Raw genomic sequence first — 27,644 nt, forward strand, 5'->3', positions numbered from 1 at the left:
TCTCAACAAACCGCTCGTTTAAAGTATATTTCAGCACAACTGCCTGCCTCCCCACAACCATTCACACACCCCCGCCCCACCCCCCATTAGCAGCAGGGCAGCTTTATCTGGTGACTAGGCCCAGGAACACAGGCTGAAGGGACTAAAGCCCCTGCCATGATGATTCCAGGCATGCTGGAACCCTGGTAACCAACCTGCTCTGGCAACCAACCTGCTCTGTCACTGGTCTTTCCAGCATGGGACTCCATCATTGAATATTCAGAGCCAAGGCTCTAGGACCCCAAAGCCATTCAAAGACATCTTTTAAACACCAAGAGTGCTACAAAATCCAAAATAATTTTATTCACTTTTTCAGATTTTTGCTTCCACAAGGTGTTCAGCAAACATGCTAAGGCGACAGAATGTCTAGTTGGTCACGACATGCAACGCTGACCATTCAGTTGATGACAGCAGCGACCACGCCCACCTGAGCTACTGGTCCCACAGCACAAAGGGGGTTTGCGGGAACACACGGAACCACACAGCAATCAGCAACCTGAGGTAGGTCTCTTTACAGTACAAAAAACTTCTACACCAGTGTGAGACACTGATTAGCAAGAGCTGCTTAAAGTTGCAGACTTTGGAGGGAGACAGACTGTGTGACAACTGCAGTGAGAGAGAACAGACCCACAAACTCCTGAACCCTGTCACTGAACTGCGGAGGTGCGGGACCAGGCAAATGAAAAAAGTACCACTGACGAAAGCAGCAGCCGGCCCCGGGGTTTGGAGCCAACAGGTGTAGGAGCTGGAGAGCTCTGTGCATTGGCCAGCGTTAGGAACCTGAGGCAGTGGGACACTCTGTGAAGAAGAGACTTGATTCTGGTTAAGAAACAACAGCAAAAAGAGGAAGGCAGGAAAGAACCTCCCCCCGTCCAAGGAATGTTCTTCCATGATTCTCATTCCTGACAGAGGGAGTGAAGGGGGTTCTGGGGGTCTGGGGCTTTGCCCCACTGCTCTCCCGACGGAAACAGTGAATGACAACAGGACAGAAAGCAGGAGCCCTGAGAATTCACGGCGCTCTGCGTGGCCTCCAGCAGCCCCCTCCACCCGCCCTGGGTGTGGCTGTGCGGGGACACAGAGGGGGCCCTTGGAGGGCCCACTACTGCCACACATCTTCCTGTTCAACACCCACAGAGCCCGGCACCGTGAAACCACCAGCCGAAGAAGAACAGTATGCTACCCTTCCTACAATCTAATAGCAAAATCAGATCTCTAGTACAGCAAACTGTACAAAAATGATAGAAAGGAATTTGCACTGTTATCAGGACAGTGCTTATTTTAATATAAAATAAACAGCTTACATTTTCACTGTAAATATAGGCTATGTACAGAATTATATATAGATATAGCTACACGTATAAAGCTTCATTATAGGCCTCTGATACATTTATAATAACGGTTCCCTGAACCTTTTAGAGTGCAATTAAGAACAAAAACTAAATTTTGTTTACATGAATATGGAATAAATACAATAATCAAAATATGACTCTCCCTAAAATTGAAACACACAAGCCAATCCTGAACTGCTGTGCGAAAGATAAAATTGGGAAAGGCAAGGTTTCGGCAGGAGGACGCGATGAGGGGCCTGCCCGAGGCAGGGGATGGCAAATGCTCCAAGGAAAGAGACGTTGGTGGGGGGGAGGAGTTAGCCCTTGACAGCGACCTTGTTCTCCACAGCAGCAAACATGGCATAGAACCGGGAGCTGTCATTGGACAGAAGGACTGATGGGGTGTCGAACTCCACCACCTGCAAAGGAAAGAGACACGTCACTCAGGGTCATTCAGAGGACCACTGCCCCAAAGCCCCCTGGGGGCAGAATCACAGTGACACACAATCCGATGAGTCCTGCCATGCCCCTGTGGGTTTCACTTTTGATTTTTTGTTTTTACTAACCAGGGCATAAGCAAAGGGTTAGAGACAAAGACATCCAGACCTCCTTCACATCAGTCTCAGGGGGAAAAAAAATTACAGCTCAAGTCAAGGGCATAGTAGGCAAATGTCATCTTGTGTAAATTGACCCACTATAGATGGAAAAGGAACAGCTCAAAATACCCACTTCACAGAATAAAAAGGAAGTAAGTCATTTGGTCAATTATCCATTCCTATGATGGACTTCTATGCAGCCACGGAAAATCATATTGCAGTAAAAAAAAAAAAAAAAAACAAAACCCTGAATGATTTGCTGGTAGAACCTGCATTCCATGATAGAGGCAGAAAATGTCACACACTCACTTTCCCAGCCTTCTTGCTAGCGGGCCAAGGCATGGGGCACAGCCTTGACCAAGGAGAAGTCTCTGAGATGCTTCTAGGAAAGGCTGTTCTGCCCAATATAGGCATGAGAACAAAGTACACTTCCCCAGGACTGCTTGTGTGAGGATGTGATGTTGGGTGCTAGCACAGACATCCCACACCATGAGGGGAGGGAAGGTGGGCCCTGGGTGGAAGCTGACACAGAACCTGACCTTGCTGAGCTGCTGAAGAGCCACCCCTCTGGCCTCTGGCCATGGGATGACAGACTCCTACTATTCACCTCTTTCATTCCAGAATTGTGCGTCCACAGCAGAGCACATCCTACCCACTAGAGTCTGGGTATATAGGGGCATGAAAAATGCTGGCAGGGGATAAATTAATCTATTATGAATTACTGATGCTTGTCCCTGAGGAGGTAAATGACTTAACTTATTTTTGCCTTTATGCTTTTTTCAGGTTTTCCTAAAATTACAAGGCAATTTCAATTCACGAGAAACAAAAATTAAGGGAAAAGAAGGACAGAGTCCTTCATAAAGAGCCAAACAATCCCCATTCCAAAACATTAGGCCACTCGTAGAAACAATGTGGTCTAGATGTGCATCTTTTTTTTTTTTTAAGATTTAATTTATTTATTCATGAGAGACACCGAGAGATAGAGAGGCAGAGACATAGGCAGAGGGAGAAGCAGGCTTCATGCAGGGAACCCGACGTGGGACTCCATCCCAGATCTCCAGGATCATGCCCTGAGCCCAAGGCAGACGCTCAACCGCTGAGCCACTCAGGGATCCCTAGATGTGCGTCTTTAAGAAAGAACTTCCCAACTGTTCTTGGTCCCCTCTACTTTATTATATTCTATTTAATACCTATGTACAGAGCAGTAGCTCTGTGTATCTAATGCATAAGAATCACAGTAAACATTTAGGATAATGCAAACAAAGATAGTAACAAAACACACTAACATTAATATAATTTCAAAATGAGGAGAAAAATAATGAATTCCTATGTTCTCTCAAACTCCACTCTGAAGCCCAGCTTACACCTGTTATATTAATTGCTTTTCTCAGTACTTCTCCACAGAAGGACAGAGTGGTCCTGCAGTGTAAAACACTGGCTTTGGAGTCACTGGCCTAGCTCAGCTCCAACTCTTCCTTCCTGTGGGCTGGAGATAGGTTCAGTTCCCTGAGCCCATCTCCTCTTTTGGAAGGCAGGGTTAAAACATCTGTATCTTTCTCAGTGGTTGTGATGATTAATTACATGTTGAGAGACAGTATGTAAGGCCCCTAGCGTGGTGCCTGACACGCAATAAGCATTTGATGGAAGTGGCTATTTTGGTGGCCATTATTATTAATCAGAGTCACACATTGTAACTGGCTTGTTATTTCTGCTGAACCATTAATCTATTGCCATCCCAGGTGCACACAAAGGAGGTATCTGTTCAACATAAATTTACTTAACATCGTGAGTGACATACTTAACATCTACCATGTGCAAAGAATGTGGTATGGAGCCCTGCCCTAAGAGAGTTTACAGTCTAATAGGGGAGATGGGGCATTAGCCAGCTACCATCAGAGGAGGCAGAGGAGCTACACGAGAGGGACATATCAAGTTTAAGGTGGCAGAGGCAAATCAGGGTATTTAAGCTGTGTCTTTCAGAGAGACAAGCAGGCTGTAAGCAGACAGATGTGGGGATGTAGAAGAGGGAATGAGAGGAAAAGGCATTGGGGGTAGATGGAACCGAGTGAGAAAAGACCTAGGGGAACCAGCTTAGGGAATGCAAGATTGTTTACAGTCATTGGCACCTGCAAGGAGAGAGTGGGAAAGGAAGGGAGTGGGGCTGGGCCAGATTGTGGGAAAGCTTGGAACACCAGTGTAAGAAGTTTGGCACCACCAAATGATTGCAAAAAGCAAACATGAGGTGGCCGGACTCAATACACCTTGGGCAATTCTTGTGTACATGAGTTAATTAGTCAAGTGCTCGAGCTCTCTGACCTAAGTCAAAATGTCACTTTTACAAGCAACAAAAAAGTAGGTATTAAAGCAAAATGAGAACCCAGTAAGAGTGCCCCTACTCAATCTCTGGCTTTGGAGGGCTCTGTCTCTCCCAGTGGCAGCCAGATTAGAGTTGCTAAGGCTGCTTATCTGAAAGCTAAGAATAGCACTAAGATGGCAATCAGCCCAATCCTGCCAGTGGCCAGTTTTCCTCCCAGATGAGGCCACATGCCAGCCTCAATCCCCCAGGGGCTCAGTACCTGTCCCTGGGCCAGCACCATAATCCTATCAGAGCCTAGGACTGTATGTAGGCGATGGGCAATTGTCAGCATGGTGCAGTCAGCAAATGCTTCTCGGATGGTCTCTTGGATTAGTAAATCTGTCTCTGTGTCCATGGCAGCAGTGGCTTCATCTAGAATCAAAATCTGACAGAAAAGAGGAGAGAAAGAGAGATCCAATCAATTCCTTAGGCATTCTACTTAATCTAGGTTTTGCTGAAATATATTTCATTGCTTGAATTTTATACCATAATCTGTCTTTCCTAAGTAGGTACACACATGTGTAAAAGGATCATTTTGCTTAGAACAGGTACAACTCCAAACCCATGCATTTGCCTTCATTTCCACAAATAAAAGGCTATGCATGTGATACTGATCTAACAAAGTGCTTGCCCCTACTTGTTCTGTGACTCTAAACATGAATAATCTTTCTGGATCTTCCCTTTCTGGTTTACAAAACAAAGTGACTGACTGTATTTGATAGCCTGGAGGTCTCAGTCTATAGTTTCTAAGAGTACTACAACTACTACCTGGCCAGAAACAAAATTCACCCTTTGGAAATTAAAGGCTCAGGGAAGTCTGAAGGCTCAAAAACACCTGTATACTCAGATTGGGTCAAGGTGAGTTTAAAAACATCTTTAGGCATGCTCCTAAAAAGCTCCACTGGGCTTGGAGCCAGGAGTCCCTTTGGACCTCATGCCGCAGGGAAAGGCCATCCTTCTCCTTCCTAGCCACTCCACAAACCACCTTACCTTACAGTGACGGAGCAAGGCTCTTGCTATGCACAGGAGCTGCCGTTCCCCCACTGAGAAGTTATCTCCATTCTCCATCACTTCAGATTCAAGTTTCAGAGGTAGCTGAGCAATCTAGGGAGAAAGGCAGTAAAGACTAGAAGAGTCAAAAAGTAAATTTTTTGGGAAAAAAAACAACTAAATTTTGTCAAAAATCCAGTGGCAAAAATAAACTATTTTGAAACAGCTGAAACAATTAGCCAAGAATCTGGCTCATCTAGTAAGAAGGTACAGGCGTGATGATCACATGTACTAGGACTCTCATTTTCTATGACATTCCATATTTCAAATATACTATTCTGTTAGCCTCATACCATTAAAAGGTCTTAGAAATTCCAGTATTTTCATGTCCCCAAATCCTGTCAGATTGTGGCCCTAATTTTTGGTTCTGAAAATATGGTCATGGAATAGGAGATGGAGATAGCGAGATTGCTTTTCCTGTATTCCAAGGTTATAGGTTTATGGCTGTCAAACTTGCCTTTATAATAAGCTATGAGCCTACCCGTCAAATGAAATTGTTTGAAGAAGCCCAATATATAAGTGATTAAGGCAGAACTGACCTAGTTGAATCAGGACAGGGGATCCTGAGCTTGACTCAATTCAGGGCCATGAAAGATCCTATTCCAGGTCAGGGATATCATGTAGACTGTGGCCTCAGGAAGGTGCATGCTGAGTTACTCTAAGAGGTTAATGACTCCCTTTGCATGCTGCGTGCTTTCTGTAGGCTCGGTGCATATACAGATGTTTCAAAAAAGCATGTTATACTGTTATGATGACTAAAATAGAACTTAAAAGAATTATGGAATCTGAGTGTTGGTCATTAATATCTTTGTTAATCAATGGATAGCAAAAGGGCAATATGACCATGGTCAAGAGATATCAACTTTTATGCCCCTTCTGAAATGCCTGGGAAGCCTTATCTAAAGTGATCCTACACAGCTATCCTGGAAATAAAGGGACAGGCCAGGCTAGACAGAGGCAGCCAGAGAAGCCTGAGGAGTGACCACAGCATCACTACATTTCCACTCTTGAAATTCCAGCAAAGCCCTTCCTCATTGCTTCACTTACACATTCTTTCATGTGTGTCCTTTCTAGGGCATCCCAAATCTGGTCTTCAGTGTACTGGTTGAAGGGATCCAAATTTGACCTAGAGAGAAGCACAGTAGAAGTTTCTCAGTGATCCAATACGTAAGTGACCATACCACAAAGGCTGTCTGTGGTATAAGTTGAAACACACCTGGGAAAAGGAGGGATCAAAGTCCTCAAAGTCACAGAGGACTCACTCCCCAGCCAGCCTTAGGTAGACGTGCGGCTGTTTGCCTGTTACAGGACTGTATCTGAGAACAGGTTAGGACTCTCTGTCTTCTTTATAAAACTTCTTTTTAAAAGATTTTATTTATTTATTCATGAGAGACAGAGAGGTAGAGAAACAGGCAGAGGGAGAAGCAGGCTCCCCACAGGGAGCCGTGGGACTTGATCCCAGGATTCTAGGACCACACCCTGAGCCAAAGGCAGACGCTCAACCGCTGAGCCACCCAGGCGTCCTCTTCTTTATAAAACTTTAACTTTTATTACTTTTATTATGTAAATAATACATGTTACAGGAAAATTAAGAAATACAGATACATATAACATAAAACCGAAACCAATGTTTTAATCACCTCTAATCAGACCATCGGAAGCAAACACAGCATTTTGGTATATACATGTTGAAATACATCTTTGTGTATTGGAAAAACAACTTCTTTCTTCTTGATGCACCAGGGTGAGAGCCTATCACTGTGAACAGACTTGAGGGTGACTGGCTGACCAGGAGGAGGAGCTGATCCAGCAGAGCAGAAAGGAGAGAGTCAAGAGCAGCTCAAGAGGAAGGAATTTACTGGTACAGAAAATCAGTCTGGGAACTATTCTTGCTTACTGGACCAATAGGGGCTATATCAAGAACATCAAGGATGATACCAGAAGAATAGAACTACACATTTCTGGAAAAGGCTCTTTGTCATGGAGGATGAAAGTGGAGAGGTGGTAGTGGAATAGATAATTGGTGGAAATTGGGAGATTACATTAATTTTGGGGTGTCTTGTTTTCATCTAAACATGGCATTTACAGGTTTTAGGTGTAATTTGCTTAGTTTAGAAAATTATACTTCCCATATGGGAAACAAAGTCTTTGGGAGAACTTTAGCTCCATGTCTCATTTGTCTCCATGTCTGGGGTTACTAATCCCAGGCAAGGCAAATGCAAGCAGGACATTACCCCAGAACTCCACCTGACAGGAGGAAGCATAGGCTGGCACCTACCTTGCCCATCCCTTTGGGCCCCCTCTGGATTCTCCAGGGAGACTGTAACTGGCTCTGTTTTCTTGTGCCTCTTGCCCTTTGCACATGAAACATGCACCTCACCCCCATCCTTTTGCTTAAGAGACGCTGGTGAAAGCAAGGGCTCTGGGGCCAGACTTACTGATTCCTACACAGGTTCTGTTACAAGTGTGTGACTCTGACCAAGTTAGCCTAACTTCTTTATGCTTCAGTGCCCTCAAAAGGTTGTGACAGCTGCATGTCACATGTAGAAAGTATTCAGAGCTGCGCTCGCTGCATGGTTGTGTGTGCAGGAGCTACTATTAAGATGATATTATTGTCATTGCTGTGACTCCTTGCCTATGATTCTTTCTTGTCCTTCAGGTCACAACTTAGATGCAGAAAGCGTCTCCTGGCCCTTAAAGCCTGATTTAGGTGTCCTCATGCTCACTCTCATTATGGCACTTGTCACTCTGTTCATTTGTCTCTACCCCCATTGGATCAGGATCCTTGTCTGGATCTTATTTACTGTTGAATCCCATGTACACGGTCTAATGTTTGTTGTAAGAATAAAAGAACATATGGCCTTACTTGACTTCCTGATAGGAGGCATCAGTATGTGACAATTTAAGCATTTTCTGTAATAACAGAGGAAAGGAACAGTGTGGTGGAGCATGTGTACATGTAGATCCAGGCAGATTGGGCTCAAATCCCCACTCTGCTTCTTATTACCTCCACAACCTAGGGCAAACCACTCCTCAGTCTCTTCTATACAATGGAGATATAGAGACATGACTCAGTAGTTTCCTGTAAACATTTCAGACAGGATGTACAGTACCTGGAACACAGCAAACATTTACTCAGTGGCAGCTATTAAATTCACAAGGTACATGTGGACATGTTAGCTGCCTGGTTCCAATGCTTGATGGTTTTCTGATTCATATATTCAATGTACTTTCCAAAGTACATTGAACTTTGGAAGAGTTCAACTCTTTCCTTAGAAAGAGTTCTGATAAAGTCCTATCTGAAAAGTCTGGATGGGGAAGACCAATTTTCTATAGGCATACCATCTAATATCTAACATCTTTGCAGGCATAATTCTTAAGAAGGTGGTCCAGTTTACTGATAATCTAAACTGTGAAATGACAGACCATGGGCTAAGTCTAAGGAGAAGTACACCTGTTTCTATTCACACTGGAAGCCCCAACCCTCCCTAACACTCCAGAGTCTGTCTGCACAAACATCCGGGTTGACAAGATTAACATTTATTGTTCTGTTTGTTTTTTTTAAAGATTTTACTTACTTGTTTGAGAGAGAGAGAAAGCACGAGCAGGGGGAGGGGAGGGCCAGAGGGAGAGGGAGAAGCAGACCCCTCGCTAGGCAGGGAGCCCAGTGCAGAGCTCCGTCCCAGGACCTTGGGATCATAACCTGAGCCGAAATCAAGAGTCGTTTGCTTAACTGACTGAGCCATGTAGGTGCCCTATTGTTTTGGGCGTTTTCTGTTGCCTCTTAGGAGAATCTTCTACACTTACACACTATCAGTTTAGGGACAGACTGAAACCCATGCTCGCTGTCCCATGTCTGAAGGATAAAAGATTAATTATACTTTTGCCTGGTTCAACAACGACTGCTGAGAATTCTCGTGGGGCAAAGTTAGCAAGACAACTTTCTGAGTGACATTTATCTATGTGATGATGCAAGTTTTCACAATATTCTCTCTCCTATTTGTGTGGCCTCATATTGGACCTCTTCATGTTCTATAGCAGAATTCCTGACCTTTGGGGTCATAACAGAGGTCTCATTTTTGAACCATAAACTTCAGAGTTCTTTAAAAAAAACTCACTTTATTAACTTATCATTATTATTATTGTTCTACCTTTAAAAAAAAAAAGTTCCTCAGAGCTCTTTGTAAGAGCCTTTTGTAAGTTCTTACTAAACCTAGAAGGAAGGGTACTCCACCAAGGGGTAATTATGACCAGTTACAAATAGGGGTCATGTTCTAGTTTGCTTGGTCTCCTGCTCGTCACCCGCACCATGGTCTACATGCAGCCAAGCCACAGACCCAAGCTGAAAAATCACCCTTGCCCTTTATAGGGAATCAACTCTGATCTTTGACTGTAAGAGCTGAAGTCAGGATTAATATGTGCTTTAGTGCTGGGCTGCTCTACATCTGCATTCTGCTCTGACTCTAGTTCTCATTTAGAGCTTCTGGTCCCTCTTCATGGGCCTGAATCTCCTCTTGGCAATCCAGTTCCAGTAATTCAATTCCTGTTGTGCTTCAATGTACCGAGTTCTCATCTTGACAGTCTGCTCAGGCTCCCAAGGTTTGGGGCACACACCTTGCTCTGGTTCTACCCCTAATCTCTCTGCTTATAAATATCTGCCTTCTTTGGTCTCTGAATGCTGTTCAGTCTCCACTGTTGAGGTATAGTTGCCTGTGGAAAATCCATATTACTAAAGACTAGAATTTCCAGCCCCAGTAACTTTATCAATTGTCACCTATGGTTTGACATTTCACTTTCTCAATTTCTAGTTGAGCCCATCACCTACTGCTTAAATCTGCCCCTTCTTTACCTGTTCCTGGCAGGATTGTTTAATTTCAGGTTCTGGATTTTACCACTCGTTCGGGTTCCTTCTACTTCTTCTAAGATGAGTCCTTTGCACAGAGGAAGACTTCAATAAATATATGCTCAAGACCGAAGGAGTCTATAATGCTAGTTTCCAGGCTAGGAACATGTAGATAATTCTAGACTTTTAGTCTAGGAAGTGTTCTTTAAAACTGCACAGCAATGCCTATTGTCATGGGTTGAAGTATGTCCTCCCCCAAAAGAGAAGTTGAAATCTTAACCGCCAGTATCTTTTTTTTTTTTTTTTTTTAATGATAGTCACACAGAGAGAGAGAGGCAGAGACACAGGCAGAGGGAGAAGCAGGCTCCATGCACCGGGAGCCCGACGTGGGACTCGATCCCGGGTCTCCAGGATCGCGCCCTGGGCCAAAGGCAGGCGCCAAACCGCTGCGCCACCCAGGGATCCCCAACCCCCAGTATCGAAGAATGTAATCCTATTTGGAAATAGGGTCAGTGCAGGTATTAATTCATTAAAATGAGGTCATTCGGTAGAGTGGAGTAGAGTGGGCCCTAAATCCAATATGACTGGGGGCACCTAGGTGGCTCAGTGGTTGAGCTTCTATCTTTGGCTCAGGTCATGGTCCCGGGGTCCTGGAATCAAGTCCTGCATTAGGCTCCCTCCATGGAGCCTGCTTCTCCCTCTGCTTATGTCTGTCTGTCTCTCTGTGTCTCTCATGAATAAATAAATAAAACCTTAAAAAAAATCCAATACGACTGGTGTCCTTATAAGAGAGGGTCACATGAAGGCAGAGACACAAAGGGAAAAGGCCATGTGATGATGGTGGCCGAGATTGGAATAATGCACCTATAAACCAAGGAGCACCAAACACTGGTGGCAAACCACTAGAGGGTAGAAGAGGCAGGGAAGGATCCTCTCCTAAAGGTTTCAGAGGGAGCACAATCTTGCTGGCATCTTGATTGCAGACATCTAGCCTCCAGAACTGTGAGAGAGTAAGTTCCTGTTGTTTTAAGCCATCCAGTTTGTGGCACTTTGTTGTGACCTCCCTACGGAACAAATACACCTAGGAAGCCCATCATGTACCTCTTACCAGACACAGTACACACGCAGTAGCCTGCTCACTGAGGAGCCTGCCCCTTCAGATTCTCTGTGGGTGACGACTCAGCAGACAACACGGATAGGATTGATGCTCAATCCTCCTAAGCCCATCATACCAGCGGAAGGAGCCACCATAAACCAAGCAATGGGTCCCAGATATATAAGGAATATTTACACACACCAGGAGGTGCCATACACACATTAAGCCACACCAGACTGATCTCAACAGGGAGCTCAATCAGGAATAGAAGAAAATACACCCTCTTTACAGAAGCCAGATGGCCCGGAGTCTGATCCACAAACAGAAGTGAAAGCAAAGTTATGCATCCATAACATCAAGAGTTTTGGCTGGGTGGATAGATAGAGAAAAAAAGGCATCTGAACAGGAAGGCACCTATTTTTAGTAGTCTGAAGTCCTAGGGTCCTAATGTTGCCAGAACTGCATTTTCATCTTTGGTCCTTCATATTTTATTTTTAGCAGTATTCTATGCTTGCCTTTTGGCCACTGCAATATGAGGCCACGAATCTCTCTGAAAGTATGAGAGGAAGCAGGAATGCCTCTCTGACACGTGGGGAGACACTGCTGCACCACACTGGCCTGTCATCATGATGGGTGCCTCCTGGACAGCCTAGGGCCTCAGAGCAGGAGACCTGGGACCCACAGTCCTTCTGCTATCCGGGAGCAAAAGGGGAGCTCTAAATAGTTATTCAGGAGATTTTGAAGATGCCGGAGGGGGAAAAAAGGTAACTAAAAGTCAGGCCCTGGGGAAGCAGGCTTACCTCTGGCTTTGGAAACACAACCCCTCCCATCACAGGGTTGTGATGGAGAGTGGGGGTCATGAGAACATCAGGAGGGGATACAGCATGTGGTGTGTGAGGGCCCAGACAGCCCAGGTTCAAATGCCTATCTTTGGGCAAATTATCTAACCTCTCTGGATTTCCATTTCTTCATCTATAAAATCAGAATAATAGTACCTACTTCATGGAGTTTTGAGTATCTGAAGAATTAATACATTAAAATGCTTAGGACAACATCTGCCACATACTAAGTTCTCAATAAGCTTATCTACATTCATTACTGTTGTTCTTTAGAGCAGCAGTGTCTGGCACAGAATGACCTTTTCCCTTTTTTTAAGATTTTATTTTATTTACTTACTTACTTACTTATTTATTTGTTTATTTATTTATTTATTTATTTATTTGACAGAGAATGAGAGAGAAAGCTCACAAGCAGGCAGAGTGGCAGGCAGAGGGAGAAGCAGGCTCCCCGCTGAGCCCAATGTGGGGCCTGAGCACCTCTTCCCTTTTTTTAAAGAGCCAATTTAGGTTCACAGCAAAACTGAGAGGAAGGTAAATATTTCTCATATATCTTGCCCAGAATGACTTCAGCAAACGTTAGAGAACACTCTGTGTTCTTGATACAGTTATTCTAGACTTTGTATTATTTTCTCATATTAAGACTAAGAAGCTTTTGGGAAATCCCAAGTTCCAAAGAAACTAAGACTATCAAAAACCAAAAGAAAAAAAAAGAGGGAGAGAGAAAGAAAGAAGGAAATAAAGAAAGCAAAAAAAAAGTTAAAGGGGCCCCCTTCAACAACAGAATTATTCAGAGAAAACCATAAGACCTTGAGGTTCTTTTTTTATTTTTTTTTTAGGATTTATTTATTTATTCATGAGAAGCAGAGAGAGAGGCAGAGACATAGGCAGAGGGAGAAGCGGGCTCCTCACAGTGAGCCTGATGCAGGACTTGATCCCGGACCTCAGGCCCTGAGCCAAAAGCAGACGCTCAACTGCGGAACCACCCAGGTGTCCCAGACCTTGAGATTCTTTTTTTTTTTTTTAAGATTTTTATTTATTTATTCATGAGAGACACACAGAGAGAGAGAGAGAGAGAGAGAGAGGCAGAGACACAGTCAGAGGGAGAAGCAGGCTCCATGCAGGGAACCTGACGTGGGACTTGATCCCAGGACTTTAGGATCACACCCTGGGCTGAAGGTGGCGCTAAACCACTAAGCCACCTGGGCTGCCCAGACCTTGAGATTTCTAAGAAAGAAGCTGCTTCAAATTTAGAACATCTTCCATTCCCCCTAGAGTGCTAACTGCTTCCATGTGAAGGCGTGTGGGCCCAGAATGAACCAAAGAAGAATGGGTCAGTTGGGCTCAATTTTGCTACGATTTTGAGTTAGGAACTAGAAATATTCCTCAAAAAGTAAAAATTTCATGGGTAGATCAAAAGGGAGAGAGTGCATCTGAATAGGAAGAAAGAACACTGCTTCTTGCTAATGAATGGCCACCAACAGAGATGCTCCAGGTGATGAGAAGATGCCCAGCCCCTGGAAGCAGAGTGAGGCTCACAGACAGTGATAGCTGAGGACACTTAGTCTTACTGCGAGTCAGATTCACTGCCAGCCATGCGGAGCTGTCAACTATCTCAGAGGGTGGAATGCACTGCAGGAGGGGCTGGTTAGGGCAGAGGGGAAGGCTCTCAGGAAGCACAGGATCCTCTGGGGAAAGGAAAGGAAGGTACCATCAGAGCCATGAAGGAGGGAAGGTCGGCAAAAATGTTTAAGGTCAAGATGAGAAGAAACCTCTTGTCTTGGAGCCAGCTATCACAGCAAGAGGCACAGTAAAGGGACTAGTCACAGAAACATAGGCCTTATAGCTGGATAAGGGAGGGCTAGATGCAGCTATTGTAATGGACAGAGAGTCCGGCTAATCTAGGGAGCAGTATGGCCCCAAATGATCTGGTCTGTAATTTAGATTATATTTGTATGAGAACAATTAGACATTTTTATTTCATCACCTTAAGTTTCATTTGATTTCGGTTTCATCTTGCTTTCACTCTGAGAGTTCCTTATGTTTTTTTTTTTTTTTTAAGATTTGTCTTATTTGTTTTTTTTAAAAAGATTTTATTTATTTATTTGAGAGAGAGAGAGCAAGAGAGTGAGCATGAGTGCGCGAGGCAGAGGGAGAGGGAAAGAGAATTCCAAGCAGACTCCGTGCTGAGCACAGAGACCCAATTTGAAGCTCAATCCCGTGACCCTGAGGTCATGACTTGAGCAGAAACCAAAAATCAGATGTACAATTGACTGTGACACCCAGGTGCCCAGAGAGTTCTTTATGTTTTAACTGCATGTTGGTATCTCAAGATGAGTCCACCCTCAATGCTGGTTAATGGCAATAAACATAGTTTCTCAGTTCAGGGTCTCCAGGAGACCTCTGAGAAACAGCCGGTCTACTCTGTCCTTGCCTTGGGAAATTTGTCATAGGCTTTCTAATTTTCTAAGAAAAGCAAAAGAACACCAAAAGCTGAATGTTCTTTGGGATTTGTATGAGGCCTGAGAGAATAAAAGGAGGAAGATGATAGGTCTGGGATTTAATTTGTCCTCAGTCTCTACTACCGATTTAAAAAGCCAAAATTACAGCTAGCAGAACATGAAACTTACGTGATTTCCTAAATTTGTGCAGCTGAATGCCCAAATAGTACTCTGAGCTCAATAACTAAAAACTCAGGGCAGTAGCACACCAATTATAAGCTTGTCCATCAAGTAACATCATGTCTCTAGAGCCAATAACAAATGGCCCCAACTCCCATGAAAGCTGCACTTCCATGATATTCTACGAACACCAGCTGCACATTCCAGCAGGTCAGTTCTTAACCATTAATGCTAGTATATGTGCTGCCAAAACAAGCGCTTATCCATTAAGCCTCTGATTCACAGCCCCAAATGAAATGCTATAAAATTTAAAAATGAAAAGTGAGGCTTCTGGGTGGCAATGCATTTAAGAGTCAAGTTTAACAAACTGTGTTTTTAATTCTTTTCCAAATGATGACTAAAAAATGGTTCTTTTGTCCTGAGCCAAAAACTGTAAGGCCAATTATATTCTCCAAGGCATTCTTCTGGCATCTAAAAATAGAGATTTATGGGAGGGAAGAGCAGATTTGGCGACACCTCTCGATTTCTTAATTTTAGAACCGAGTCTTCAATAAATTCTAATTTTCTTCTGACATTTGTTTGACCTTGTTATTTCAGTTCCCAAAGGGAATGACTGAGCATCATCAACAGATCCAATCTATGCCACCCAAACTAATTAGTGTTTGGAGAAAATGCCAAAATAAATAAACCCAAGAGTGTCGACCCTACTTGCGGGTAGGTGGGAATTCATTTTATCTACCAGACCTCCTTCAATCAGTGAGTTCAGGTGGCATTTCCAAAGGAAGGGAGGGGACCTAATTTTAAAGACAAGTCTGTGCTTATCTGAAATTAAGTTGGTACCAATTTTTTTGAAGACTGCTAAAAATTAAAGAAATTTATTTTAAAAAAAAGAATCCAATTTAGGTCAGCTATATAGTTAAAGCTATTTTTAGTTCAAAGGAGAAGCAACTTGAATAGACATGGACATGAATCATAGAACTTCATTGTTTCAAGAAGGCAAAAGCTGAAGTCTAAGGGTGAGGAAGGATAAGGTATAGAGAAAGTCAATGGGATTATATTTCCTTCTTCATGACTACTTTAACAGATCAAGAGGAGGAATTTTATCTTAGGTATCCTGGCAGATTTCAGAAAGAGGCATCATTCCAGAGTCAGAACCAAAGGTGGGGGAAGATAATTGGAAAATAAAAACACATGAGTAATAACAATGCCTGAAAACCACCGTGAGGACTGCAACTTAGAGCGCACATGACACAGATGATAATATGGAGGAGGAAGATGAAGGATGATGGGATGAGGCTGCCAGTTGCTACTGCTCACTGAAGCTCACCATTTGCCAGAGTCAGTGTGTGCATAATCTGTATGAACCTATTCAATCTCCACAACCAGAGTTCTTTTTTTTTATTTTTAAGATTTTGTTTATTTATTCATGTGAAAGAGAGAGAGAAAGAGAGAGAGAAGCAGAGGGAGAAGCAAGCTCCATTCAGGGAGCCTGATGTGGGTCTCGATCCCGGGTCTTCAGGATGACGCCCTGGACTGAAGGCGGCGCTAAACCGCTGAGCCTCCCGGGCCGCCCCACAACCACAGTTCTTAATAATATCCCCACTTTATGGATGAGAGAATGAGCTTAGGCGGGGTCAGGTAACTTGTCTGAAGCCACAGAGCAGAGATCTGAGCCCAGCTCTCTCTGACTTCTTCACCACCATGCTCTGGGGCCCTCAGCCCCCGTTTCATTAATGAGGTGGCTAGTATGGTGGAGCTGCCCCTTACTTCTGCAGGAAGAAGCACCCAGTGGTGGGAAAAGCACGAGATCAAAGGCCACTAGATGGTAGTCCCACACAGGGGCTCTGAAGTGCCCATCTGGCCTGAACTGCAGCACAAAGCACACGCACACTCAAGATCCTTACCTGACAGTGCCACTGAACAGCACTGGTTCTTGAGGAATAATGGACAGCTTGCTTCGGAGGTCGGCAAGCCCAATATCACTGATTCTCACTCCATCAATCTTGATGCAGCCTCCAGATAACTCCACCAGACGGAAGAGGGCCATCCCCAGAGAGGACTTGCCTGAGGAGTGAAAGATATGCAGAAAAGTAGTTCAATTAGCAAATTTTGTGACAACAAAAACTGGTTTATTCTCCTGGGACAAAATCATCTGTTTTTCAAGTTCTATGCAATTATTTCATCTGATTAACTAAGATAATTGACTAAGATAACTAAAATGATAGCCAGAAACAGGAAAAAAGGCACTCTACTGAGCTACCGAGTATATACATTCAAATCTCACAGCTTCAGCCTGAGAGGGAGTCTGAGGTACTACCATACTTTCATGAGAGTAAATAGGAAAAATGCCTGCTTTTCACCTTAGGAGTGGGTACACAGGCTTTAACACATCTCAGGCAAAGTAAGAACAGAGTTCTTAGAGCAAGGAGCTAGGGGCAAACCAGAGGACAGGATGTTTTCTCTCTCTTTTATCCTCTTATGGTAGCTGAAAGAGAAATAAGACAAGACCTTCCACAGTTCTAGGGAAAACACACAGGGAAGGAGTAAATAAATGGCTATAAATGACTCCACCATGATAAGGACCTGTGATAGAAAAGCAGGTCTGAGGGAGAAACTGATGAGGGCAGTGTTACAGTGATGAGCAGGACAGCTTCTCGTAATTGAATATTTTATTTTATTTTATTTTATTTTATTTTATTTTATTTTATTTTTTTAAGATTTTATTTATTTATTCATGAGAGACACAGGGAGAGAGAGAGGCAGAGACACAGGCAGAGGGAGAAGTAGGCTACATGCAGGGAGCCCGACGTGGGACCCGATCCCGGGACTCCAGGATCACACCCTAGGTAGAAGGCAGGCGCTAAACCGCTGAGCTACCCAGGGATCCCCTGAATCTTCATCTTAAAAGTTATATAAGAAGGGGGGCACTTGGGTGGCTCAGTCAGTTAAGCATCTGCCTTTGGCTCAGATCAAGGTCTTGGGGTCCTGGGATAGAGCCCCACATTGGGCTCCCTGCTCAGTGGGGGGCCTGCTTTTCTTTCTGCTCCTCCCCCTGCTTGTGCTCATGCCCTCTCTATCTCAAATAAATGAAATCTTAAGAAAAAAAAAAGTTATGTAAGTAATCCAAGAAGATAACATCAATCTCCCATAATCTCACTACTGTTACTTTTGATACATTTTGTTTCAGTCCTTTTCTCTAGTGTAATTGAGATTACACTAGAAAAATTGCCTTTTTCTACTTGACATTATATAACAAGCACTCAACCATATTATGAAAAATTTTACAAATTAAAGTTTTAGTGGCTACAATATATTCCATAGTAGGGATGTCCTCCTACTTATTTGACCAGTCCTCTAACGTTGGACACATAGTTTATTATAATAATGTTATTGCATATGCGTTAGTACTCAAATTGTGCTCTTGCTTCAGATGATTTCCTTGGGATAGATTCTCAGATCTGAGATTACTATGGCCAAGGATATAAACATTTAAAAAGCTATCTCTATAGTGCCTCCACCCCTGCTCCCCCATCTAAAAATTAGACATAGTTGGGTCTGCCTTTCTGCAACTCAGATCCATGGTTTAGATTTACAACTATAGGTTTTTAAGGATGCCTGGGTGGTTCAGTGGTTAAGTGTCTGACTCTTGATTTTTGGCTCAGGTCATGATCTCACAGCTGTGAGTTCAAGCCCCACGTTAGGCTCCACCCTGGGTATGGAGTGTACTTTTAAAAATAAAGAGAACTACAGGTTTTAAGCTGTTAGACAACTTTACCTTAGCTAGATGCCTGGTTCTCAACCTTCCTGCTCTTCTCCTGCCTCCATGTCCTGAAAGTCCTCTTGTGAGAGCCTCATGACTTTGTCTACTCAGTGTCTATTCAAATACCCTGCCTTGCCCTCACTATTTACTGCCATATCTCCACTGTTGGGATTTGTTCCCTGGGCAGACCCCTGTCAAACAACTAACGGGGACCCTGAGAAATGTCCACGTTCCTTTTTTTTGGTATATAAATTTATTTTTTATTGGTGTTCAATTTGCCAACATATAGAATAACACCCAATGCTCATCCCATCAAGTGCCCCCCTCAGTGCCCGTCACCTCCACCCCCTGCCCACCTCCCCTTCCACACCCCCTAGTTCGTTTCCCAGAGTTAGGAGTCTCTCATGTTCTGTCTCCCTTTCTGATATTTCCCACTCATTTTTTCTCCTTTCCCCTTTATTCCCTTTCACTATTTTTTATATTCGCCAAATGAATGAGACCATATGATGTTTGTCCTTCTCCGATTGACTTATTTCACTCAGCATAATACCCTCCAGTTCCATCCATGTTGAAGCAAATGGTGGGTATTTGTCATTTCTAATGGCTGAGTAATATTCCATTGTATACATAAACCACATCTTCTTTATCCATTTATCTTTCGATGGACACCGAGGCTCCTTCCACAGTTTGGCTATTGTGGAATGTCCACCTTCCTAAAGCAGCAATCCTTGCAACCATCTATTAGAAATGAGCTGGGAAATCAAATCCATGCAGCAGGAATCTTTTATTTATTTATTTTTGAAGATTTGCTTATTTGAGAGAAAGAGGGCATGAGATGGGAGTGGTGGGGGCAGAGGGAGAAAGAGAGAGAGAGAGAATCCCAAGCAGAATCCTCACTGAGCACAGAGCTTAATGCCAGCTGGATCCCAGGATCCTGAGATGACCTGAGCTGAAATCAAGAATCGGGCACTTAACTGAGCCACCCAGGTGCCCCACAGCAGGACTCTTAATGAGGAGTTTTCCTCATACAAGTGAATGGCTTTATTCAGAATTGGGGGGTCTGGTTAGTGGCCCCCTACCCTCATTTAAGGGATGCAATGGGACTCCCTCACTGCCAAGGCAGTGCTTTGTTTTAAGATCTGAACTAAGGAAGGAACTGTCCTCAGATAAATAGACCACGCTGTTCCACTTTAACAAAAGATGTCACCTGGACTGGAAGACTTTATAGTTCTCTGGATCTAGATAGCATATACTAGTAAAAGAGGCCATGAAGTCCTCACAGTCATGTCCATGGTCTAAGAGTCTTTGAAGAAGCTTGTTAGGATTAGTGTTTAGACTTTGTAAGTCAGGCTATTTATAATCTTTTTTTTTTTAATTTTTCTTCTGTCACTGTTTATAATTTAATAAAGTCTTTTTAAAAAGATTTTATCAAAAAAATAAAAAATAAAAAAATAAAAATAAAAAGATTTTATCTATTTATTTGAGAGAGAGAAAGTGTGCACACATGAGAGAGGGGAGGAGCAGAGGTAGAGGAACAAGCACACTCTGCTCTGGATGCAGACATGGGGCTCGATCTCATAACCTGAGATCATGAACTGAGCTGAAACCAAGAGTCAGTCACTCAACTGACTGTGAGCCACGCAGGCACCCCTGGTTTAATAAAGTCTTTTTTTTTTTTTAAGACCTTATCTATTTATTCATGAGAGACACACAGAGAGAGAGAGGCAGAGACACAGGCAGAGGGAGAAGCAGGCTCCATGCAGGAAGCCCGATGCAGGACTCGATCCCGGGACTCCAGGATCACACCATGAGCCAAAGGCAGACGCTCAACCACTGAGCCACCCAGGCGTCCCAGGTTTAATAAAGTCTTAATAGTTCAGTCTGTCTTACCCATATTAAAGGGAATCACAGGAGATATCAGTCAGAGCTTTCAGGAGAGCAGTGTACCCCCAGGAGCCAATGTAGCGGAGGGAATTTGAGGGAGAAAGCAAAGGAAGAGCTTTGAGGACAGCCACCCTCTTTGGCTGACCATTATCCTTCCAGCATAAAAAACTTACAGTGTATTGTTTGGACATGAAATAACTCCTTCAAATAGAAAGCAAGAAATGGCTTTTTCTTCTCATCTTAGCAAGTTCTTTAAAGTAAATTGGCTAGAAACGATACAAGGCTTTCTTTCTTCTTTTTTATAATGGAGAGAAACAAAGCTAGAAGAGTTTTGATGCCAAAGAAGCATGGAGCCCAAAAACTGATGAGGAGTTAACCAGAGGAGACTTCTCATACCAAGTAAACCAGTTAGTAAAAGAAAACAAGACTCAATCTTTGAATTGAGGAAGGTAAGAGGGAAAGAAATGAATTACTCAAGTCTTGGCCCTAGAATTCTAAAGGGCATAGAAGTAATATGAGAAGCTTTCTTTGAAACTATTATTTTAAGAAAATAATTTGTCTTAACACAGGTTCCTTATTTAGAGCTGCATTAGCATCTGATAAACATGAGGCAACACTAGCAATATGTCACAGATGACTTAAATTTTTTGTGTATTTTGACCTCACAGAAATAAGCATATTCACTGCAGTACTACTCATAATAGTGAAAAATTGACAACAACATCAATGCCCTACAATCGGACTGGTTTTGTGTGTGTGTGTGTGTTTTTTAAGATTTTATTTATTTATTCATGGGAGACAGAGAGAGATGCAGCGACACAGGCAGAGGGAGAAACAGACTCCCCATGGGGAGCCCAATGTGGGACTCAATTCTAGGACCTCAGGATCACACCCTGAGCTGAAGGCAGACACTCATCCACGGAGCCACCCAGGTGTCCTGGGGACTGGTTAAATACAAATTATGGTACATCCATAAAATGGAATTTTATATCATGCTGTGTAGAATTCATGTCATAGGCCACTAATGGACATAGAAAAATATTTGAAAGATTTAAAGGCACACCATGAGACAGTGTTTGTAAAATGACCTCGTTTTTGTAAACATACTTGTAGATAGAAAAAGGCTGACAAGAGGTGCCTGGGTGGCTCAGTTGGTTGGGCAGCTGCTTTCGGCTCAGGTCATGATCTCTTGGTCCTGGATCCAGCCCCACATCAGGCTTCCTGCTCAGGAGGGAGTCTGCTTTTCCCTCTCCCTCTGCCCCTTCCCCTGCTTGTGCTCTGTCTCTCAAATAAATAAATAAAATCTTCACACACACACAAAAAAAGCCTGACAAGATACCCACCATTGTATTAACAGTAATTATCTCTGGGTTGTGGAGATAGGGTGCTTTTCTCCTTTTGTACTTTGCTATATACTCCCAAGTTTTCTGCACTGAGAATGTATACTTTTATGATCAGAAAAAACACTAAGTGTTACAAAAACAAAGTTGAGAATACACTGAGAAAATTGGCTTCAGAGATACCATTAATACAGAGCTGCTTTGAAGCAATGAGAGTAATATTCAATACACAGCAAATCACAGACCCCAAACTTAACTCAGATAGGTTCAAACATTTCCCCAGAGGCCTCTGCATACTCTTACCTGATCCGGTCCGCCCCACGATGCCAATCTTCTCCTTGGGTTTGATGGTGAAGGACACTTTCTTTAGAACCAGAGGGAGATTCTCTTGGTACCTCATCTCTGCATTCTCAAAGGTCACCTCTCCCTCCTGGGGCCAGTCAGGAGAGGGAGCCTTGTTCTTAATTCTGGCAGGTGCTTCCAAAGAGAGAGTCTGGGGAGACAGAAGTGACTGGGTCAGACTGACCAGATTCTGTGGGAGTTGAAGGCTTCTGAAGAGAAATAAAACCCAGACAACAGCCCACACAGAAGCAGCTGCTGCTCTCTTCCCTTCCTATGGGAGATGCTCTCGGCAGTAAGTGCTTCTTACTGCTAAACTAGACAGTATGATAGTGACTAACTTTACACTTAGCAGTTTACAGTGGCCACCAAGCAGCATCTAGGGGAGGGCAGTCGGCTTTCAAATTGTTTTCTATCTTACAGAATTTCTCCATAAAACTGAAGGTCAAGGATGGCACATGAAGTTTTCCATGAGCTCCTCAAACACACCACTTTTTATCGGAATTCTTTCAAAATATTCTACTTGAAACAAGATTCCACCATTTGAAAGCCAATGGCCCAAACCCAGAGGAAGGAAACTACCATTTACTGAGCATTTTATCAGATCCTGGCATTTGGATGTTATCAGTCACCCCAGGAGATATAGGACCTAATTCCAATTTGCTACGTGATCTGGGTATATCTATCACCTCTTCACTCTAGGTCTTAGTTTCTCATCATGGGGACTGGATTAAAGAATCATGAAAATCCATCCAGCTTTAAAATGCTGTGTTCAATGTAACTGGGTAGTTTTTGTTACCAACACCTTGCAATGTTTTGAAATTTTCTGGCGACTAGTCATAGGGCTTTACAGCCTTATGGGGAAGTGAAAGCCAATGGCTACGGTGCTCTGGGCAGGGGTAGGGGTGTGGGTGTGAGTGCAGGTGGAGCCTGAAGTCTTGAACTCCAAACTGGAAGGGCTCCATGTTGGCAGTGGCATCCAGGCTAGGAACTGGCAGTGAGAGCCATTCCTCAGAAATGTGACTGGTTTGTGCAGGGTCCACTCTACTATGGCTGACCATCACCCTGACTTCTCCAGCAAGAGACTCTTACCAACAGCAATATTAAATGCTACATACACATATCGTCCACAGACATGAGCACTGGGCAAAGAAGCCAATGGATAAATAAAAGGAACAGCTATTAGCAGATATATTAGATAGCCATCTGCCATTCTTTCTGAAAATAATAATAATTTGTAAGCTTAAGAAATATCCTACAATTAATGAGGTTCATTGTCAAAACAATTCAGTGAAGCATGTCTGCTGGAAAATGCAGTTTACATAATACACTAGTTCTCAGCTGAACATAATATACTAGTTCAAAACCATGTTTTCATTATTCAATTATTTGGAAATTGATGATAAAGTCTCTGGGAAATCCACAAAATGGGTAACTCCTATGAACTGAAGGAGAATCTTAAGTACTCGTTAAGTTGGAGAATCTTAAGTATTCGTGCCTCTGCTTCTCTCTATAGAAAACTGCCTTCAGAGTTCCAGGTAGGACATGCCATGGCAGCAAGATGCTGTAACCCCCAGCAACACTGCAGGGGTCACTAAGGCAAGGTGTGGGAAGAGTCAGTTCATCTTGGTATCAACTAAGTTAACTGGTTTCTAAACTATGAATGCAGTTTAGAATTGGCTATGGAGCTTTTAAAACTTCAGAAGCCTGGGTCTCACCCCAGACTGACTGTATCAGAATCTCCAGAGATGAGTGAGGCCCAAGCCTATCTCTGCCTAAAGCTCAGCAGGGAATACAGATGGCCAGCCCCAGGTAAGAACAAATGAAGTAGAGTAAGATTTAAAACAATACATGGTTTTAAACGATGTTAAGGAAAATGTTACAGTAGTCAGCTAACAAAATTCTAGACATTTTGTAAATTAGCTGATGAACCCACATCCTTTAATCAGACAGTTCACAAGAACGTTTAGAAACCCTTAGGATAATCTCTTCTCCATTCCACACATGTTGAAGAGAGTGCTGGTCCTCCCTTGTGAGAAAAAAAGCATCCTCCTTGCACAGCCCCCTGAGGAAGCCAAAGGGTGAAAGGACCCTGTGAAGGGTCGGACCACAGTAATAGGCTTTAGCATCCTGACCTTGATGTAGTGGTTGATCCTCTCCACTGAGGTGAAGCGGGCTTCTGTCTCGGATGCCAGTCTGACGGTAAACTGGAACAGCCCCGTTAACTGGTTAACAAGAAGCAAAATCCAAGAAAGAATTCCTTATGAACACATGTCAGGACACCACTAGAAAACCTCTTCCATCTAGAGGATGACAGTTCAATATACGAACTGAATTGGGCACCTGCAGCAGCTGGTTTTACAGACCAAGTCATTCTCTAAATGTTCAACACAATGCTTATTATCCCCCAATCAACTGTAATTCTCAGTGAATGCAGGTGGCATTGTGGTACTGCTGGCACTGGCTTCCCTGTATCCAAAGGCTTTCCATCCATTCTTACATTTCCAGTACACATATCTGCAGCTGAGTAACTTCTGGGCTTCATTCAGAGAAGCCTGCACCTGCTCTGGCTATCACAACAAATGGAGATATTTATCAACCTGTGAGCAACTACTGAGAATGCAGAACCCCTGTGTGCTTCAGACTGAGGATCCTGAACCACAGTGCATACAACATATATTCTCCCCCTTCAAATAATCAACTAATAAATAAAGAAAAAAAAATAAAAAAAAAAAATAAAAAAAAAAAGGGATCCCTGGGTGGCGCAGCGGTTTGGCGCCTGCCTTTGGCCCAGGGCGCGATCCTGGAGACCCGGGATCTAATCCCACGTCGGGCTCCCGGTGCATGGAGCCTGCTTCTCCCTCTGCCTATGTCTCTGCCTCTCTCTCTCTCTCTCTCTGTGTGACTATCATAAATAAATAAAGAAAAAAATATTAAAAAAAAAAAAACAATCAACTAAGTCTGTGTAACATGGACAGACATCTTTGGGAATCTGTAAAGATACATATCTCTTCTTGGTTCTCATGGCTACTTATTTATTTTGATCTTTCTGATATAGAAAAATGTCAAACATAAACAAGAGTAGAAAGGGCAGTATAATGAACTCCCAAGTACTTAAAAACCTGTCAACCTATAGACAATATTGTTTTATCTATAGCACACCACCCTCTGTATGTGAAAGCAAATCCTAGACATCCTATCATTTTATCCTTATTTTAGCTTGCATCTCTCTAACACATACTTTTTTTTAAATTTTTTTACGATAGTCACAGAGGGGGGGGCGGGGGCAGAGACATAGGCAGAGGGAGAAGCAGGCTCCATGCACCGGGAGCCCGACGTGGGATTCAATCCTGGGTCTCCAGGATCGTGCCCTGAGCCAAAGGCAGGCGCTAAACTGCTGCACCACCCAGGGATCCCTCTAACACATACTCTTTAAAAACACAATACCATTGCCCAATACCAGGATGATATCTAAAAAATTAATCATAATTCTTTAACATCTTCAAAATACTTAGAGTTCAAGTTCCCAATTATTCTCTGAGCTATTTAAGACCATATACTATCCCTAGGGGCTGGGTCTGCATATGTAACAGTTTTGGGAAAATCAGAGGCCTGATAATAAAATGCATATAAGAAACATATTGAAGACATAGTATTTCTTAGAAGACCAGGAAGAGGCCAGAGATGAGAGGGTGGTGAACACAGAAACCCATAATTAAGAAACTATTTTCAAAATCATGTTTATTTCTAAATACATAGCACCTATTTCTTTTGTTTTTGTTTTTTTGTTTTTTAATTTTTTGCACCTATTTCTTAAACACGTGCAACAGCCTTAAATCCCTTTGTTCCTACATACTATCCGTACTGTCTCCCATCCTCCCCACCCTAGCCAAGTCCAGGATGTTACTAGCAAAGCAGGTGGGCAGAGGCTCTAGGAGTCAAAGACTTAGGGAGAGCCCCCTACCGTGCTTTGCAGAGGACTCAAGCGAGCAAAGGTAATGCTCTAGCCCCGGGCATGGAGACTGACCTGGACAGCATAAGAGATGGCAAGACCCGAATAGGCAGGGGGAATCTGTCCGTGCATGAGAACGATCATCAGCCCAGTGGTGGTGATCAGGGCAATGCTAATGAGGTCCAGCCGCACAGCCAGCCACCGCATTGCACACGTGAACAAGAAGAAAGGACCTTGGTTGTTATCCAGTAGCTCCTGGTACCTGTGAGGGAGACAGAACACCTAAGAGACAAACAAAATACCACAGTACCCTGGGAGTGTGTGATGTCAGAGCACTGGTGAATTACGGATAGAGCGCTTTCAAGTATTTCCTGTTTGTCACTAGGAGGATATGGGAACCTAAGGACTACAAAGGATTCCAGGTGCCACACATAGGACAACTTGAGGTTTTCTAGTTTTACTAGTCTCTAGTTTTCTTAGTTTCAAAGAAACATGTTCAAAATATTAGTGGAAAAAATATCTATGTTGAAAGTACAACAAATGCACAGGGAAAGGAGACCAAATAAAGAGGTTGGTTAAGCTTTAGAAAAATATCTTAGATCTGGGGTGATTTCCTCAAAGAGACAGGCTACATAGGCAAATTGCAGAAATGCCCTAAGACCTGGAAAGATAAACTTGCAGACTGAACATTGTCAAGTAGAAAACATCTGCTGAGGCATTGCTGTTGGGTAAAATGGTACTTGCTTCCAAGACCATGGAGCACAGAACCAGAAATTAAATGACAGTAAAAAAGATCTGGACAATCTTTGCCACTGAAGGAGCAAGACACTACTGTCAGCAGGGGTCCTAGGGAGCAGAACAGACCCCATCCAAAGGCTTGGGTGTCACATACACATATAACTAGAACTCCCTTTTTTTTTTTTTTAAGATTTTATTTATTTATTCATGAGAAACAGAGAAACAGAGAGGTAGAGATACAGGCAGAGGGAGAAGCAGACTCCATGCAGGGAGCCCGATGTGGGACTCGATCCTGGGTCTCCAGGATCATGCCCTGGGCTGAAGGTGGCACTAAACCACTGAGCCACGCAGGCTGCCCATAATTAGAACTCCCAAGCAGGAAGTCTTGCCAGGCAAATAATGCTTTGCTTTAAGAGAGACAGATGACCGACAGACACACAGACAGATAAAACCACTTTTCCTCTTCATATAAGATGTTTGGAGAAAATTTAGGAAATGCAGTAAAGAAGAAAATGAAGTATTCTCACCACTCAGTTAAAACCAGGGTTAATATTCTGCTGTATCTTCTCTCAGCATTTTTTTTCAATACACTTCAATGTATTCATATGTATGTATGTACATATACCTGTTTGGAGCTTATTTTACTGTATTTCTCTTAAAGTTAGGAATATTTTTTTGAATTGTTTAACCTAAACTCACTTTCTTTTTTAGAGAGTGAATGTATGCACAAGTGGGTGGGACAATGGAAAGAGAGAATCCCAAGTAAGCTCCAGGCCCAGCACAGAGCCAGACACGGGGCTTGATCTCAAGATCACGACCTGAGACAAAAATCAAGAGTCAGATGCCTAACTAACTGAGCCACCCAG

General features: G+C 43.2%; 1 protein-coding gene across 1 annotated transcript in view; it reads right to left on the minus strand.

Moving 5' to 3' along the window:
• Positions 1-326: 326 nt before the first annotated feature.
• ABCC5 (ATP binding cassette subfamily C member 5) overlaps positions 327-27,644 on the minus strand; it is an 86,497-nt gene continuing 59,179 nt past the window's right edge. The window contains 8 exon segments of the mRNA NM_001128100.1: positions 327-1,786; positions 4,540-4,704; positions 5,310-5,423; positions 6,417-6,495; positions 16,670-16,829; positions 22,053-22,242; positions 24,224-24,313; positions 26,116-26,302. Coding sequence (NP_001121572.1) covers positions 1,685-1,786; positions 4,540-4,704; positions 5,310-5,423; positions 6,417-6,495; positions 16,670-16,829; positions 22,053-22,242; positions 24,224-24,313; positions 26,116-26,302 — 1,087 coding nt within the window. The 3' untranslated portion in view covers positions 327-1,684.

This window comes from Canis lupus, chromosome 34 (assembly GCF_011100685.1).
Source record: "Canis lupus familiaris isolate Mischka breed German Shepherd chromosome 34, alternate assembly UU_Cfam_GSD_1.0, whole genome shotgun sequence".
NCBI classification, from domain to species: Eukaryota; Metazoa; Chordata; class Mammalia; order Carnivora; family Canidae; genus Canis; species Canis lupus.